Source organism: Bos indicus, chromosome 1, assembly GCF_029378745.1.
Source record: "Bos indicus isolate NIAB-ARS_2022 breed Sahiwal x Tharparkar chromosome 1, NIAB-ARS_B.indTharparkar_mat_pri_1.0, whole genome shotgun sequence".
In the NCBI taxonomy this organism is placed as follows: domain Eukaryota; kingdom Metazoa; phylum Chordata; class Mammalia; order Artiodactyla; family Bovidae; genus Bos; species Bos indicus.
Window position 1 is genome coordinate 56801017 of NC_091760.1, and position 17487 is coordinate 56818503.

A 17487-nucleotide genomic window follows, 5' to 3' on the forward strand; every position below is an offset into this window, starting at 1 on the left:
AAATAATGCTGAGGGGTGAAATCAGAGAGAAATCATGGTTCTCAACTTCAGTAAGCATTTTGTTTAGATACTGTGTGCCTGTCACTTCACTTATACTTTGCCCCAGAGTGCTCCGATTCCTGGGGGAAGAGAAAGTTCAGCCAAATGGACTGGTGGTCATTTGTTCTTCTGCTATTGTAATGTGAGAGAGTATATTAGGGTGTTCATTTTCTATTGTCGCAAAACAAATTGCCACAAATTTGGTGTCTTAAAACAATGCTATATATCACCTGTAATTTCTATGATTATGCCACAAGTCCAGGCATAGATTAACTGGCTCCTCTGCTCAATGGTTTCACAAGCTAAACCAAGGTGCTGACTGGTCTACGTTCTTACTTGGAGGCTTTGGGGTAGAATCTGATGATAAGTGCATTCAGGTGGTTGGCCAAATTTTATTCCTTGCACTGAAGGACTGAGATCTTTATTCCCTTGCTGACTGTCACCCACTCTCAGCTTCTAGAGTCCCCTGTAGTCAATCCCTTGTCATATGGCACCCTCTATCCAACAGTGGAGAATCTTTCCCCATATCGGATCACTCTCACAGTTCTAATCTCTCACACCAAGGAGGGTCCAGTCTTTGAGGAGTTTATCTAATTAGGTCTGGCCTGCTAAGAATCACCTTCCTATCTTAAAAGTCAACAGGTTAGGGAAACTAGTTTGTTGTTTGCTGCTCAGTCATTCAGTCATGTCCGACTCTTTGTGACCCCATGGACTGCAGCACGCCAGGCTTCCCTGTCCTTCACCATCTTCTGGAGTTTGCTCAAACTCATGTCCATTGAGTCATACATCTGCAAAATCCATTCATAACAGCACCTAGATTAGTGTTTGTTTGAATTACTGGGAGATGGTATACTGATATACACACACCAAGGGACAGGAATCCTTTCTACCATCTTAGATTTCTGCCTACCATAGTTGAAAAGCCTGCAGCTAGAAGGGGAACGTTTGTGACTAAATGTCCTTAGGCACACCCAGGCCCAAATCATCCACATTTACATTGGAATGGGTGAAATGGATGAAATGGATAAGGTTGAGGAGGCGAAGGGTTTTAATGAGGCTTAGAATCAGCACTAATGAAGGTATGAGGAGTGGGAAGAGGAAACTGGCATCTGTTGAGTATGACTGTGTGCCCCCTGCTGGAGGCTGTGAGCACTGGCATAAATAGGAAAAGATAAGAGTTGGTAAGTAGGAGGGGCTGCATTGGAAGACTGAAGATTAGGGATTAGGAACACAGAATTATCAGTAACCTGGACAGTGAGTTTTATCTGCAGGGGGATAGGGTTCGAGCATACAAGGAAACTGAAGTTCAAAGAATAATGTCTGAGAAGAGATGTGTCTAGGTGGCCAAGCCAAGCCTTTCCCAAGCCTCCTAGAGGTCCACTAAGGAGTGGTCCAAGAATTGACAGCATCACCATCACCCAGGAGCTTCTTAGACATGAGGACTATTAGGTCCCACCTCAGACCTGCTGAATCAGAACCTTCATTTTATCAAGATCTCCAGGCGACTCCACGCACATTAAATTTTGAGAAGCACTGCTCTACCTTTTTGGTCCAAGAATGAGATCTATTGTCTAGACTTCTCAATAATCTAATAGTTATTCTGGTGTTTCAGGTTTTCCTTAAACCCATTTTCAGGGTTTAAACCTGAGGTTTTCCTGAAAATGGGTTTACCTGATGGCTCAAATGGTAAAGCATCTGCCTGCAGTGCAGGAGACCCAGGTTCGATCCCTGGGTTGGAAATATCCCCTGGAGAAGGAAATGGCAGCCCACTCCAGTATTCTTGCCTGGAGAATCCCATGGACAGAGGGTTGCAAAGAGTTGGACACGACTGACTGACTGACACTTTCTCTTTCTCAATAATCTGGCTAAAGTTCTGCATCCAAGACTACCCCATAGTCTCCGATAAACCCAGACAGTTAATCCTCTGGCCTCTGCCATCCAAGGCACAGTCAGTTACAACTATAAACACCAGCTCGCTGTCACTGCTCTGGCCCTGTGCCATCCCCTCCGGTGTTCCCACTGTCACCCAGGGGTTACATCATTCCAAGAAAAGGCTTCTCAGAAGAGGGAGAAGTTATAGAAAGCAATTTGAGATCTGCTGGGCTGATAGGGTTTCTTATGAATACCCAGCTGGAATAATGACACTGGCTATCATAAACTCATAGACTGCCCGTCAGGGATGGGAACTCATGGGGCAGGACTCAATCTGCCCAAGTCGATGAAGCAGAAAGGTTCTCCCTGGGAGGCCAGACTCTGAGAGGGGAGCCCCACGGGAGCTGCCCATACTGGAAAGAGCCATCAATCTTGTGAGCTGCTTCTCTTGCTCTTCAGCAATAATGCGTCTGTCCAGCAGAATGTGACTAGACGGCTTGAAGTTATCAAACAGTGCCTGCTGAGGGCCTGTCCCTGCTAAACAAACCTGCCAACAGCCTCCACACAGACCCCCCAAACAAGATGAATGGCCAGGTCTCTTTGAAACTTCACCAAAGCTCCTGCCTCTCCCAGGATGATGAGGCAGGCTTCTGCTGAGCTGAGATAATGATGGAAACAGTTACAGATTAATGAGGGTAGACTGTGGATCAACTATAGTGCTAACCGTACGCATCTTCTCTTGAAAGTCTCACGACAGTTCCAGGCAGTGGTTTATTTCACAGATGGGGAAACTGGGGTTCAAGAAGGAAAATAGAGTGAATTGCAGGCCAAATAATCTCACATCGACTTCTGTCCCCAAAGTCATGTTCTTAACTTCGCTCTAATCTGAATTTGCCTTCACCAGCCTTTTCCCACTGCATAAACAGTCCACACAGGGGCACGTTCTCCATCAGAGGGGCATTTATATATATTATACTTGATATCTGACAGTACAGCCCCGCTCACCAAACCTTAAAAATTGTTCTGCCCTAGAGGAGGCAATCAATAGGGAATTTATTTCAAAATTGGATGCTCTATAATTATCTATGTTCCTAGTACCCAATCAACAACTATGTGAGGGCATGTTTAATAGACACAAGGATGACAACCTGCAGCATTTGGAGTATGTAATAGTTTACACCTTTTATTACACCTACACCTTACCTTATATTCACTTATCCTCACAATTGTTTGTGGTATACATAGAAGGGCTACTATTTTTACAGTAAAGGAAACTGAGGCTGAAAAGTGAAACTGGACTTAGTCGTACGGCTAAGATGTGGGTGAAAACCTCAACCCTATGTATCCTGACTCCGCATTCTGTGCTTGTTCCATGTGACCGCAACTGCACCAGCAAATACAGCTGCGTGTGGCAGTGCGTCCTGTCCACACTCACTGTCATAGAGGAAAGTACCACAGGGAAGAAGAACCCATGGTTTTTGACATAATACATGGCAGACTCGGGTGATCTTCAAACTTACTGAGTTCCATCTGAAAGTGAAATGAAAGTGAAAGTCATGCCCGACTCTTTGCAACCCCATAGACTACAGTCCATGGAATTCTCCAGGCCAGAGTACTGGAGTGGGTAGCCGTACCCTTCTCCAGGGGATCTTCCCAACCCAGGGACTGAACCCAAGTCTCTCACATTGCAGTCAGACTCTTTACCAGCTGAGCCACAAGGGAAGCCCAAGAATACTGGATAGGGTAGCCTATCTCTTCTCCAGAGAATCTTCCCAACCCAAGAATTGAACTGGGGTCTCCTGCATTGCAGGCAGATTCCTGTTCCATCTGGATGACTGCATTTAGAGCGTATAAGGTGTGTTCACAAGGGCTTCTCTGCTGGCTCAGATGGTAAAGAATCTGCCTGCAATACAGGAGACTCACATTTGATCCCTGGGTTGGGAAGAACCCCAGGAAAAGGGAATGGCAAGCCACTCCAGTATTCTTGCCTGGGAAATCCCATGGACAGAGGAGCCTGGTGCACTACAGTCCATGGGGTTACAAAAGAGTCTGATGTGACTTAGTGACTAAATAACAACAGGTGATGCTAAGGCTGTGGTCCATGCTCCTACCTGAAAAGCAAGAAACTTAGAAGATGAGCAGACCACACTTCTCCACAGAGGGCTTTTGGTGCTTCTCAAATCAGGCCATGAACACAGTAGCTGAGGCCAAGATTGTGCCCATACTGAACAACCCATTCAACGTGTGTCAACCACTGAAGTAGCTGAGGGTAAGAAGCTTGTGTGTGGATGTTTAAATATGTGAGGCCCAGAGCCATGGGAGCAGTGATGGGGTGTGCTGTGCCCTGTGGGTACTGTGTGTATATAGCAGGGGGTGGCTTGGGGGTGGAGAGGAGGGGCTTGACAAAGTGAGCTGTTAGAGCCAGGAGTGTCTTTTCAAAATTTAGGATGTTGGTGTGTTAACAGCCCTGTGAATTCTGCTGTACATTTTTCATACCTACATAGAGCTAAAAGATTATTTTTTTTTAATGACAATGTGATATTTTCCTAAATGAGGCTTTAGGTGAGAAGCTTATCAAGGAAAAGATTTTATGGAACCAAACAGCAAATAAAATCTGTAATAACCACTCTCATTCTTTCAGTTAAAAGTGTTTCTGAAGTCAGGTTGGAATTCCTATTTGTGTTAGTCCTGGCTGAGTTCAGTTAATGAAATTCAGATATTTTCGCTCTTTTGTTTCCCAGTGTTTTGTTGGGGATTTTTCTTCCTCACAGCCCCCGAGTAGTACCTGAGATAGCTAGCCTACGTCTCCTTTCCCTTTCCTTTTTTGCCCCCTTCCCTCCCCTCTCTGCTCTATCCCCTTCTCGTCTTTTCTTTACCATCTCCTTCAGGTTTCAGCGGTTTGTTTGTGCTGGCAGCCAGCTTGGACGAAGCTGTCTCAGTGCGGTGTTTGTGTGCAGCTCTGCCAAATGTCTACAAACAATAAATGCTGGAGAGGGTGTGGAGAAAAGGGAGCCCTCTTACACTGTTGATGGAATGCAAACTAGTACAGCCACTATGGAGAACAGTGTGGAGATTCCTTTAAAAATTGGAAATAGAACTTCCATATGACCCAGAAATCCCACTGCTGGGCATACACACCGAGGAAACCAGAATTGAAAGAGACATGTGTACCCCAATGTTCATTGCAGCACTGTTTATAATAGCCAGGATGTGGAAGCAACCTAGATGTCCATCAGCAGATGAATGGATAAGAAAGCTATGGTACATATACACAATGGAGTATTACTCAGCCATTAAAAAGAATACATTTGAATCAGTTCTAGTGAGGTGGATGAAACTGGAGCTGATTATACAGAGTGAAGTAAGCCAGAAGGAAAAACATAAATACAGTATACTAACACATATATATGGAATTTAGAAAGATGGTAAAGATAACCCTGTATGTGAGACAGCAAAAGAGACACAGATGTATAGAACAGTCATTTGGACTCTGTGGGAGAGGAAGAGGGTGGGATGATTTGGGAGAATGGGATTGAAGCATGTATAATATCATATGTGAAATGAATCGCCAGTCCAGGTTTGATGCATGATACAGGGTGCTCGGGGCTGGTGCACTGGGATGACCCAGAGGGATGGTGTGGGGAGGGAGGTGGGAGGGGGGTTCAGGATGGGGAGCATGGGTACACCCGTGGCAGATTCATGTTGATGTATGGCAAAACCAATACAATATTGTAAAGTAATTAGCCTCCAATTAAAATAAAACAAAAAATAAAGACAAATAAACAAATTGATGGAAAAAAATAAAGAGTGCCTCTGGGAACAGAGAGCCTCTGTCTTGACGTCTTCTTCAGCTCGCTGGATCTGGAGCACAGCCCCGGGAACTCTCATGGTCTCCTTGTGCTGGAGCCCCCTCCATGAGACATTCTCCAGTATCTAGTGGCTGTTCTTCCCAGGGAAACCATCTCAGCCAAATTACATGCATTTTCTCTCTTAGCTTTCAGTTATTATTATTTATCTGGCCTCTTTCCTCTCGTTCAATCCGACATCATCTTGTCATCATCTGGGGGACTAAGCCCTTATTTTGCAGTTTGCAGAAAATTCCGATAAGAGCTTGGTGTAGAACTCATAATCGTTTTATAAGCCAGGTTGCAAATGGTGTTTACAGACCAAAGGCAAGAAGTCAATAGGTTATATTTGAGGAGTAGTTGGCCAGTGGGAAACATAGTGCACTATGGCTTTCAGGGAGAGAATGAATCCTGGGTCCGTGTTTTCTCATGCTCTATACTTTAATAGTCTTTATGTTTAAGAGCAGTTCTAGGTTCACAGCAGTATTGAATAGAAGGTTCTGAGGTTTCCATTTCCACCTTGACCCCACCCATACATAGCTCCCCCCTCCACCATCAGCATGCCCCACCAGAGTGGTATATTTTTACAATTGATGAACCTATACTGATGCATCATTATTTTCCAAAGTCTATAGTTTATATAAAGTTTCATTCTTGGTTCTGTACATTCTATGGGTTTCAAAGAATTGTATACAAAGATGTATGTCCACCATTATAGTACATACAGAGTATTTTCACTGCCCTAAACGTTTTTCTGCTTTGCTCATTCATTCCTCCCTCCCCACAACCCCTGGCAACCCACTGATCTTTTTACTGTCTTGATAGTTTTGCTTTTTCCAGAATGTCATATAGTTGGAATCATACAGATTAGTATTTTCACACTAGCTTCTTTCACTTACTAGTATGCCTTTAAGGCTCCTCCATGGCTTTCTATGCCTTTGTAGCTCATTTCTTTTTTAATAGCAAATAACATTTCATTGTCTGGATATCTCATAGTTTATCATTTCACCTACTGTACAACATCTTGGTTGCTTCCAAGTTTGGGCAATTTTGAATAAAGCTGCTCTAAACATCTGTATGCATATTTTAATGTGGATATGAGTTTTCAACTCCTTCTAGTAAATGCTAAAGAGTATGAGTGCTGGAGCATATGTTTGGTTTTGTAAGAAATGACCACTGTCTTCTGAAGTGGTTATATCATTTTGCATTTCCGTCTGCAGTGAATGAGAGTTCCTGTTGCTTTGCATCCTTGCCAGCAATTTGGTGTTATCATGATTCTGAATTTTGTCATTCTAATACGTGGGATGGTATCTTGTTTTAATTTGGGTTTCCCTGATGGCATATGATGTGAGGCATCTTTTCATAGGCGTATTTGCCATCTGTATATCTTCTTTGGTGGAGTACCTATTAAAGTTCTGTTGTTTTAAAAACAAGTTTTCTTTTCTCCTTAGCATAAAAGCCACACATGCTCAAAACTAGCTAGCAGTTTCCCTTCATTCTGTGTTTTACAACTCAGATGAGGGTGTGGCTTGCTGGGGCCTGCTGCTGCTGCTAAGTCACTTCAGTCGTGTCCGACTCTTTGTGACCCCATAGATGGCAGCCCACCAGGCTCCACTGTCCCTAGGATTCTCCAGGCAAGAATACTGGAGTGAGTTGCCATTTCCTTCTCCAGTGCATGAAAGAGAAAAGTGAAAGTGAAGTCACCCAGTCATGTCCAACTCTTAGCGACCCCATGGACTGCAGCCCACCAGGCTCCTCTGTCCATGGGATTTTCCCGGCAAGAGTACTGGAGTGGGGTGCCATTGCTTAGTTTGGGTCAAAAAAAGCCAGAGATGTCAATATGTGCAAGCCTTCTTTAATTAGAAGCATGCAGATTCTAATGAGTATATGAATGAATATATATGATTCTAATGAGTGTATGAGTCAGGTTTTGTCGGTAAAAACAGAAGACTCCCCAGGTATCTGAAGTAGGAAGAGTTTGAATAAGAAGAAATGGAGTTGGCATAACTGGAGCCTTCAGTTGGGAGACTGAGGGAGTAAAGGCAAGCAAGATTTCAACACAGGAACCAGGAAGAACAGGCTCGCAAGAAGCCATCACCATGACTTCACATGGAGAAGCGGATGGCTCCCAGGAGGATGCATGGAAGCCTAGGGCAAAATCCTTACTGTGTCTGTCATCTGCTGATACCCACATCCTGGTCTGCAGCTGCCGCTTGGGGAACAACTGGCTCTTCTCTTCTGTCTTCAAAATCTCAAAATGCTGGCCAAACCTAACTGGGTCTCCTGGCCAGGGAGCTTAGGCACTGTGGGATTTGAGCTTCTCATCCCTGCAGTACAGAGGAGAACTTAGACAGGTAGGAAGGGTCTGATTTTCAACCAACAGTATCTAGCACAGTTTGTTTGTTCACTGACTGAGGAGTTTATGGTGGCTAGAGTTTATCACACTGATCATAAGTCTCCTGACATACTGTAACAGCCAACTTTAAAATCTGAACCTAGGGGAGTAGAGAGTGTCCTGGATAACGTCCCTAGATCCACCCTGCCTGCTGCTTCCCTGCCCCATGTCTGGGGCATTTCCAGACATGCCCCAGAATGAGTGTCTGGGAGCAGGCCAGATGCTGGTGCCCTTGTCCTCAGAGTGCAGTGTCACTTGTTTTTCCTTCACTGGAAGACCCAGAAGATGCTTCCCTCCACCCTCTTGTACTAATCCTTTCCCGCCGGTGATCCTACCCGCTGACAGGTGCCCTGAAATAACCTTGGCTTTGGTTGCTTTCTGGTGTGCCTGCAGCCAGTAGGCCAGTGGCTCCGAGTATGCAGGCCTCAGAGTTTCCCTGACAGTTCAGACGCAGCCTGGGAGGGAAGGGCAGCCTTGATGACACTCCACTGGGGTCAGAGCAGGCAGAGTAAATATCATCCTGACTCACCATTAGAGCAGAGATGAGGCAGGACAGCATGCAGTGACGGCACAGTTGCTGGGGTGCTCACTACCTCTCCTGGCGAGTCAACAGCTGCCCTGCCAGGAATAGATCCTATTCCATTTTGCTCACTCAGGTGGCTCTGACATATCAGTCTCAGCTAGTTTGGGGCACACCTCTGCAAATCAGTGTTCAAAAATAGAACCATCCTCATCCATGAATTGCTCTCAGGCCTTTTTTTGTAGCCCTTTTATGTCATTTTGAAAGGCCTTCAGACAGAGACATTCATTTATTTGGCTGGAAATTGGGAAGTCAGGCCAGTGAAAGGAAATCTCATGACCTCCTGGGTCATAGGAACACGAAGATAGTAGCACTCTCGTTAGCCTAGAATGATTCAGTGACATCTTGGAGCATCAGTGCATCATACTTCTCTCCAAGACAACATGCTTCCCTCCTCACATAGTGATCCCATGAACTTCCACTTCCCCATTTGACATCATGATTGGTCACTTAGAAGCACCTAAAGACACTCAAAGCCATGGACTTGAATTTTATGTAGTGTCAAACTCTTTCTCTTCAGAAACTGAAGAAGTCTTTGGATGTATCTCTTGGTTAGATATTTGACTCTACAGAATCCTATTCAATGTAAAGAAAACACAAGCAAGTGTGCAAGTGTGCAAACACCCTCATCATTGCTATCAAGTTACAATCTAAGAATTTCACTGAAAAAATACTCCTCCCATCTGTGGTCTATTGATTCAGAACCTGACTTCAGTTCCTTCATCGTGTCACCTTGGAGAGTGCAGAATCATTTTACACTCTGTGCTGCACACCATTCCCTCTGATTTCTGGGCACCCTTCCTTCTACAATGAGGCTCTCATCCTCCACAATCATCAGCCTTCTTACCCCTCCACCCCCCCACCTCCATGAATTCCTTCCCTGTGCTTCCAGATGTGCACAAGTCACTCTGGGATATGATATTTGAGTATCTTGCTAATAGTTATCCTTTTTATTTTAACCTTAAAGCTTCTCAGCTAAGTGATCTCTACTTATGAGTACATTTCCTGCTTCTTCCCACTGTTATTTATCCCTTGAAATCTAGTTTTGGGACTTGTGGTTTTCCTGAAACATCATTTTTTTTTTTTTTTTTTTTTGAGAGTCACACCAGTTTTCATTGCACATCACAGGATATTCCTTTAGAGTCATTTCAGACCATATGCTCTTAAATGATAGCATTTCTGCATGTCTAAATAATTCTATACCTACAGCACTGATTCAGGAGAACATACACTTTTTATTCAAGAGAGCTTATTAAGAAAGCTCTGTCATCAGGTAATCCAGCCTGCAACAACAATTTGTATTCAGCCAGCAATATGTTCAGAATCTGATGATATATTCAGATTCAGCTCCCTGTCCCTCTCAAAAGCTAGTCTTCATACACTGCCAGCCTACTGCAATTGTGTTTCATATTCAGAGAAATACTACAAACTACAACATCATTTATTCTTAAAAATCTCTATGGGCTGCCCTGTTTCCAGGCTCAGTAGTCCTTTTCTCTTTATCATCTCTGACATATTTTCTCAGGTCAGCAATCCTGATGCTTAGCCATAGCTGCATAACAAACCAACCCCAAATTCATTGATCTAAAACAACCATCAGATGTTATTGCTCATACAGGTTTGCAGGTTGTTAGGCATTTGTCTGATAAAGGATGGCTTTGGCTGGTGTCTCTTGCTTCGGGCTATGGCTGCTGGCATAGCCCTGCTGTACACTTAGGTTCAGCCAGGGAGGCTCTTTCCCACGTTTCTCCTATCCTCTTCCCATAATCAGTGAGCAAGCTGGGGCCTGTTCTTCTCACGGTAATGGTAGAGACACAGGAAGCTAAGTGGAAACATGGAAAGCTTCTTAGAGTCTTGGAGCTGGAACCGTGTCACTTTTTCCCACTGTTGCTCAGAACAAGTCATTTGGGTAAACCCAAAGCCATGGGCAGGAATGGTACATTTGCTTCTAATGAGGCTGCATGCAGGGAATTGAAGCCAGTCATTCAGGGTGCCATGCCTGAGACTCTCTTCCACTCTGGCTTTTGTGACTCTATACTGTTCTGAACTCCAGTGACCTTTCACTGGATCCTCTGTGTGTAACTGTGGATTTTCAGCAATTCCCTTGTTGCTTGCACTATGGTCTGGTCTTCATTAATAATGTCTTTAAATGCAATTATCACCTCAGTGGTAAAGTACCCTTCAGATATGCATTTCAAGCCCCATTTTCTCACTAGTTTCAGTCTGTTTCCTCTACTCAGAGTTTAGTTTGTGTGCTTCCCTGTCATCTTAAATTCAGCAATTCTGAGAAGAATTTATCTTCTTTCACCTAAAACACCTTTTCTCTTTACTTTCTGTTGACCCTTGTCAGCGGGACCACCCTTATACTTTGCACTTGTCATTTTCCCTTCTCTGTCCTTCACACTCCATGTCATGTGCCACACTAGGTCCTAACACGTTTTCTTAAGAAATGGCTCCCTTATCTTCCTACCATGTCTTCTGTTGTCCTTACCCTCTCCCCACAACCACTCAAGGTCTACACTCACCCTTTAAGTGAGTATAGAACTCAGTTATTCAACCTTTCTATGAAGCCACCTTCTCTGACATCTCTAGATTTCTTAGGTTTTCTTTGCTTTTGAACTTCAAAACAAGTTCTAATCCATGCTACAAAAGTTATCAATATTGTCAATGATCGACTCAGTGATCACTGGCATAATTTGTTTTCTTCAATTTGTATATGTCTACTTTCTCCAAAATAGACTAAAACCCAAGAAGGCAAAGTGTTGCGCTGAGGGAGCGTAGTTTAGTCTGGCAAATCTGGTCTGAGTCACATTTGGCTTCTCATTACCTGTAAGTCTTGAGGAAATTACTTCTCTCATCTATAAAAAAAGATGGATTATTTACACTAAAGAGTCTTGGGAAGGAATGAAAGAGAACATGTGTGGAAAGCACTTAGCATACAGTAGGCTCTCAATAATGTTTTGGTTTACTTTCCATTTTCCTTTTATTTTTTTCCCATAGCTTCTTGTTGCTGTTTAATATTGCTATGTTATTTTTATAGGTTTTCATTCACTCTCCCAATTCTAAAGCAAATTCCTCAGGTTAAGGAGTTAGTGTCCTTTTGTATCTCTTAGTTATTTGTTACTTGCATTTGTGAAAGGTGTAAATCATGTGATCTGAAAGGCTTTACTGAGCCTTTTGCCTCAAAGTTTCAAGGAAAGAGTCTGCTTGTACTGTGAACTAACTGAAGTTTCTATTGAATAGTTCCTCTTTCTAAGTATTTATTTATTTGGCTGGGCATGTCCTAGTTGCAGCATGGGGATCTTTGATTTTCGTTGCAGCATTCAAGATCTTTTTTTTAATTGCAGCATATAAACTCTTAGTTGCAGAAGGTGGAATCTAGTTCCTGACCAGGGATAGAACCAGGGCCTGCTCCGTTGGGAGGGCAGAATCTTAGCCACTGGACCACCAGGGAAGTCTCTGAATGTTTCCTCTTTTGAATAACTTATTTTCCTACCCTGTTTAGGAATACAGTTACCTTTCTCAAAAAAATTTTTTTTTCTCCAGAGTATCTAGTATTTGTCATGTCTTGCTCAATGTGAATTTTAATCTGGATTTTTCTTCTTCTGGGCCTCTCCTTAATGATCTATTGATTGACTCATTTTGCTGTGCTCAGTAGCTTTTGTCTTCTTGCAAAGCTTGCATCCCTCGAGGCCACACCATCCATGGTCATGTTGGATCCAAAAGATGCCCATCACATTACCCTGTTTCACACACTGAGACAGGGGGTGCTCCTTGCTTACTAGCAGCTGTATAAGAAAAAAACCCTTTTCTACATGACTTGGATGAAGGCTCCTTGTCGATTTGTAGCTTTGTAGCTGACACAAAAGTAGGAAAAACAGAAAAAATTCAAAGTGCTAGTACTAGAATAGAATAGCTATAATACCGGAATCACAGTAATAAGGTAAAATCCAGGGGATAAAGACCCATATTCACTACAAAACAAGCTTGATTTGGGGCTTCTCAGGTGGCACTAGTGGTAAAGAATCCGCTTGCCAATGTAGGAGAGGCAAGAGACGCAGGTTCAATCCCGGGGTCAGGAAGATCCCCTGGAGAAGGAAATGAAAAAACCCACTCCAGTATTCTTGCCTGAAAAATTCCATGGACAGAGGACCCTGGTCGGCTACAGTCCATGGGCCACAAACAGTTGGACATGACTGAAGCAGCTGAACACGGAGCACAAGCTTTATCTTATAATTCTACAACAAAAATAAACAGACAAAAAACCCTAGCATAATGTGATTCTGTCTTAGTAAAGGTACAGAGTTAGTCTTTGTTAATGGAAATCTTAGTCCCATTTAATTGATGCTAATCATATCTGTTCAGTTCAGTTCAGTTCAGTTGCTCAGTTGTGTCTAACTCTGTGACCCCATGAATTGCAGCACGCCAGGCCTCCCTGTCCATCACCAACTCCCGGAGTTCACTCAGACTCACATCCATCAAGTCAGTGATGCCATCCAGCCATCTCATCCTCTGTCATCCCCTTCTCCTCCTGCCCCCAATCCCTCCCAGCATCAGAGTCTTTTCCAATGAGTCAACTCTTTGCATGAGGTGGCCAAAGTACTGGAGTTTCAGCTTCAGCATCATTCCTTCCAAAGAAATCCCAGGGCTGATCTCCTTCAGAATGGACTGGTTGCATCTCCTTGCAGTCCGAGGGACTCTCAAGAGTCTGTAGTACTGAGTTAATTCTACATGACACACTCCAGAAAGATTACTGATGAACTGAGGGCAGTTATAGGAGGATACCCAGGGACTGGCTGGTCTGGAAATCCTTTATGACAGGAGACACAGTGCAGAGCATGGCCCTAGCTGCCCCTGAGTATCAGGAGGCTGGCCTGTCTGAATAGAGTAGCCTTGCTTTATTCTGTCCCAGAACATGGAACCAATGCTATCAAACAGTGGAAGGTCTGCCTTATCAGGGGCTAAGTTTCCTGAGTTTTCCTGAAGTTCAAGCTAGAGCTCAATAGCTACTTGAAACTGGCAATGACCACTTATATTTAGTCATTACCAGGTATTAGTATAAATAGGCACTGTTGGTATGAAAGTGTTAGTCACTTAATTGTGTCCGACTCTTTGCGACCCCATGGGACTACAGCCCACCAGGCTCCTCTGTCCATGGACTTCTTTAGGCAAGAATACTGGATTGGGTAGCTATTCCCTTTTCCAGGGGATCTTCCCAACTCAGGGATCAAACTCGAGTCTCCTGTATTACAGGAAGATTCTTTACCATCTGAATCACCAGGGCAGCCCACTGTTGATATATGTATCAACAGTGATATTATGTATCAATAGATATAATTAATTCTCACAATAACCCTAAAAGTCAAGTATTACAATTATTCCCATTTTAGAGATTAGGAGACTGAGGCTCAGAGAGTTTGTTGCCCACGGTCACACAGCTAATGAGTGGCAGAGCTGGTGTTTGAATCCAGGTATTCCAGTACTGTTCTGTCTCTAACAGGTGTTCTAGGTGGGACTTCCCTGTGGAGTGTGCACTTAGCCTGCATGTGCTCTAAGTCCCCTTTCATCTTGAAATCTTTTTCATAGAGCTAGTCCTTGGTCTATCAATAACAGTTAAATATTCATATATGCTTCATCTGTGGTTTGAATAATTTTGTAAATTTACTTGAATCATGTGTATTTTAAATATTATCTGGAGGTGGAAAAAAATAGCATGAAATTTAAGGCATACATTGATTGATTTCCTCTTTCTTGAAAAGTGATTGCACGTTCATAAGAGTTATAATACACCTCTCATTTGTCTTGACTCGTGCAATAGACCCTGGAGTTCTTTTGAAATCCCTGGGAGTTATTAGAGTTACTCTGAATGATTCAGATGAGAGACTGGAAAGAAGGGACATTAGTATTTGGTGAACATTCTCCTGATTCCTGGAACTGTGTTTGGAGACCTATGTATATTATCTCACTTCCAATAAGCTAATGAGCTAGACATCATTCCCATTCTACAGATGAGTGATCCAGGGCTCAGAGAAATTACCCACATGACACCACTGGTAAGCTGCAGAGAATACATTAGAACCCAGAGGCATCTGGTGCCAAAACATGCATTTTCAACCCTACCATGTTGCTTCTTAGTCACAAACCATGGAAGCTACCATGGTTTTGGCCAAATTCAAGAGCACCATGGGGAATAGATGTATTTGTTACCCGTGTTCCCCTCTCTACACTGACATACTCACACCCTCTCTTCTGTTTAGAGCTTCTGAGAAATTTGAGAAAGGAGTAGTGTCTTCAAAAGTCTGGGCATTCAGAGGGAAGAATTCTTACATAAGGTTTGAGTGCTTGATAAATACTTTTGATTTTACTGTTACTACTTATCCTCCTATTGCCACCATTCACAGCAAAATTTTATGGAACTCTACTAAATTTTAAGCATTCTATATTCATATACACCATATCATCTCATTTTGACAAGTCTGTGAGTAAATATTAATAGTCTCATTTTACAGATGAGAAGCGAAGGAGGCAAAATGACTTTCTCACAGTCAGAAACTATGGAGTACTGGGAAGAGAACTTAAACTCAGTTCTGCCTGACTCTAAAGTCCATGTTCTATCACCCAATGCTTCATTTAAAACACCTGCACCTCTCCCCCAAAAATAAGACCTGCACCCAATACCAGTTATAAAATACCATAGGTGGGAGGCAGCCTTTCTTTATCTGAGGTTCAATCCAGTGACACCTTCCACTAATCAAAGTAACCCACTGCCACTCATTGATCATGCTTGAAAGTCATAGAAATGCACCTGTTATATTAATTTTGTATCTTAAAATTCTACTGAATTAATTTATTAGTTCTAATACATTTGTGCATGTGTATGTGTGTGTGTGTGTGTGTGTGTGGAGTCTAAAGTTATCTATATACAGGATCATGTTATCTGTAAACAGAGATAACTTTACTTTTTCTTTTCCAATTTGAACTCCTTTTATTTCTTTTTCTTGACTGATTGTGGTGGCTAGGACTTCCTGTACCATGTTGAACAGAAGTAGTGAGACTACACATCCTTAGCTTGCTGCTGAACCCGTCTGCCAAAGCAGAAGACAAAAAGAGATGTGGGTTTGATCCCTGGATCAGGAAGATCCCCTGGAGTAGGAAATGCACCCGACTCTAGAGTTCTTGCTTGGAAAATTCCATGGAAAGAGAAGTCTGATGGGCTAGAGTCCATGGGGTATGGCGCAGTTTCTGTGAGTTAGGAATCTGGGTTAGAATCTGGGAGCAACTTAGCTGGGTGGCTCTAGACCAATATCTCTCATGAGGTCACAGCCAAGCAATCCATAAAGCCTGCAGTCTCTGAGGCTTCAGTGGGGCTGAAGGGACCACTGCCAAGCTCACTCATGTGACTTTTCACTTCCTTGCTGTGAAGGCCTCTCCATAGGGCTCCTACTAAGGAACTAGTAAGAGAGACAAAACCTAAGATGGAAGTTTTTCTTTTTTTAATAACCTACTTTTGGAAATGACATAGTATTACTATGGTTATATGTTATTGATCACCCAGACCAACCCTGGTAAAATGTGGGAGGGGATTGCACATGGGTGTGCATACCAAGAGGCGGAGGTCACTGGGGGTGTCTCTGAGGCTGGCCACCCCTTTCCAGTGATAGTCTTTCAAGCCCTATGCGTTCTTCATTTAAGATGTATGTGTTTCCAGAGCAGATTAACATACTAACAAGCCATTAGTTAATTAACCAAGTAGTTGCCACTCTGAAGAGCAGAAAATAGATGGGCAAGCTGTGTGTAGAGGGGAGAACAGAAGAGATGAGAAAATCTTCTCTGTGGGGCTTTAGAGGAGAGTCAGTGGGGAAAGATTTGTGGGAGGGAGTCTTACACAATTTGTGGGAAGGAGTCTTGATAATAAAGACAATAAAAAGCAGGATCCCTGTCTATAAGAGGAGGGGACAAAGTGGGGGTGGGGAATGGAGAGACGTCCTGTCTGCTGTCTTTGCAAACATCACCTTCTGAGACCTTGGCCCTGCAGCCACGGTGTCTGTGCAGAGATGGACGGTGCAGGCGCCTCGCTTCACTGCTAGTTAATTAAATGTCGCTTCCAAAGCAGCTGGTAGAGTGTGTGCCTTTACAGCATCCTCAGTTTGGTTTTTCTCTTTTTCCCTAAATCACACATTTTAATTAACCTTCAAGCCCTTGCTGGGGCTTTGAAAGAACTTAATTGGCCAGCAGGGATTGGAACACACAACAGCCAGAAAAAGGCTACATTCTCAGTTGTTTTCACTCTGAGGACTTATGAAATTGAAATTATTGTTTTGTTTCATTCTTTGAAGCCCAGAGCTACATGTGGATTCCTATTTGGAACTGCCAGAAGCATCTTTGAATGCCTAAGTGAGAATTGAAGAAAGGTATTTAAGCCACAGTGACATGTGAGTATTTAATACTTGAATCTTTCATTCATCTCGTGTCTTTGGGTGTACAATAAGAGTTGAACTCCTACTGGCTTTTTTTTGTCATCCTCATTTAGGAGGGGAAATATTTTGACCCCAATATAATACAGCAGATTTTCACAGTCAGGTGGGAAATTGTCTCTTGAAATCAGAACCCTTTAAAAGTTGCAAAGGGTTGGATCCAACTTAGTGACTGAAAACAACAAATAGATTTTCAGATGTTTTTGGTTTTGTCAAATGTAAGTCTGAGATTCACAGTCAGTATGTGTATTTTTCTCCATATGAAACCATGTAAAAACCATA

General features: G+C 43.1%; 1 protein-coding gene across 1 annotated transcript in view; it reads left to right on the plus strand.

Moving 5' to 3' along the window:
• Positions 1 to 17151, plus strand: part of NECTIN3 (nectin cell adhesion molecule 3) — a 196160-nt gene extending 179009 nt beyond the window's left edge. The window contains exon 8 of the mRNA XM_070787565.1: positions 17068 to 17151. Within this exon, the coding sequence (XP_070643666.1) occupies positions 17068 to 17136 (69 nt within the window). The 3' untranslated portion in view covers positions 17137 to 17151. The remainder of the gene's footprint in view (positions 1 to 17067) is intronic.
• Positions 17152 to 17487: the final 336 nt, after the last annotated feature.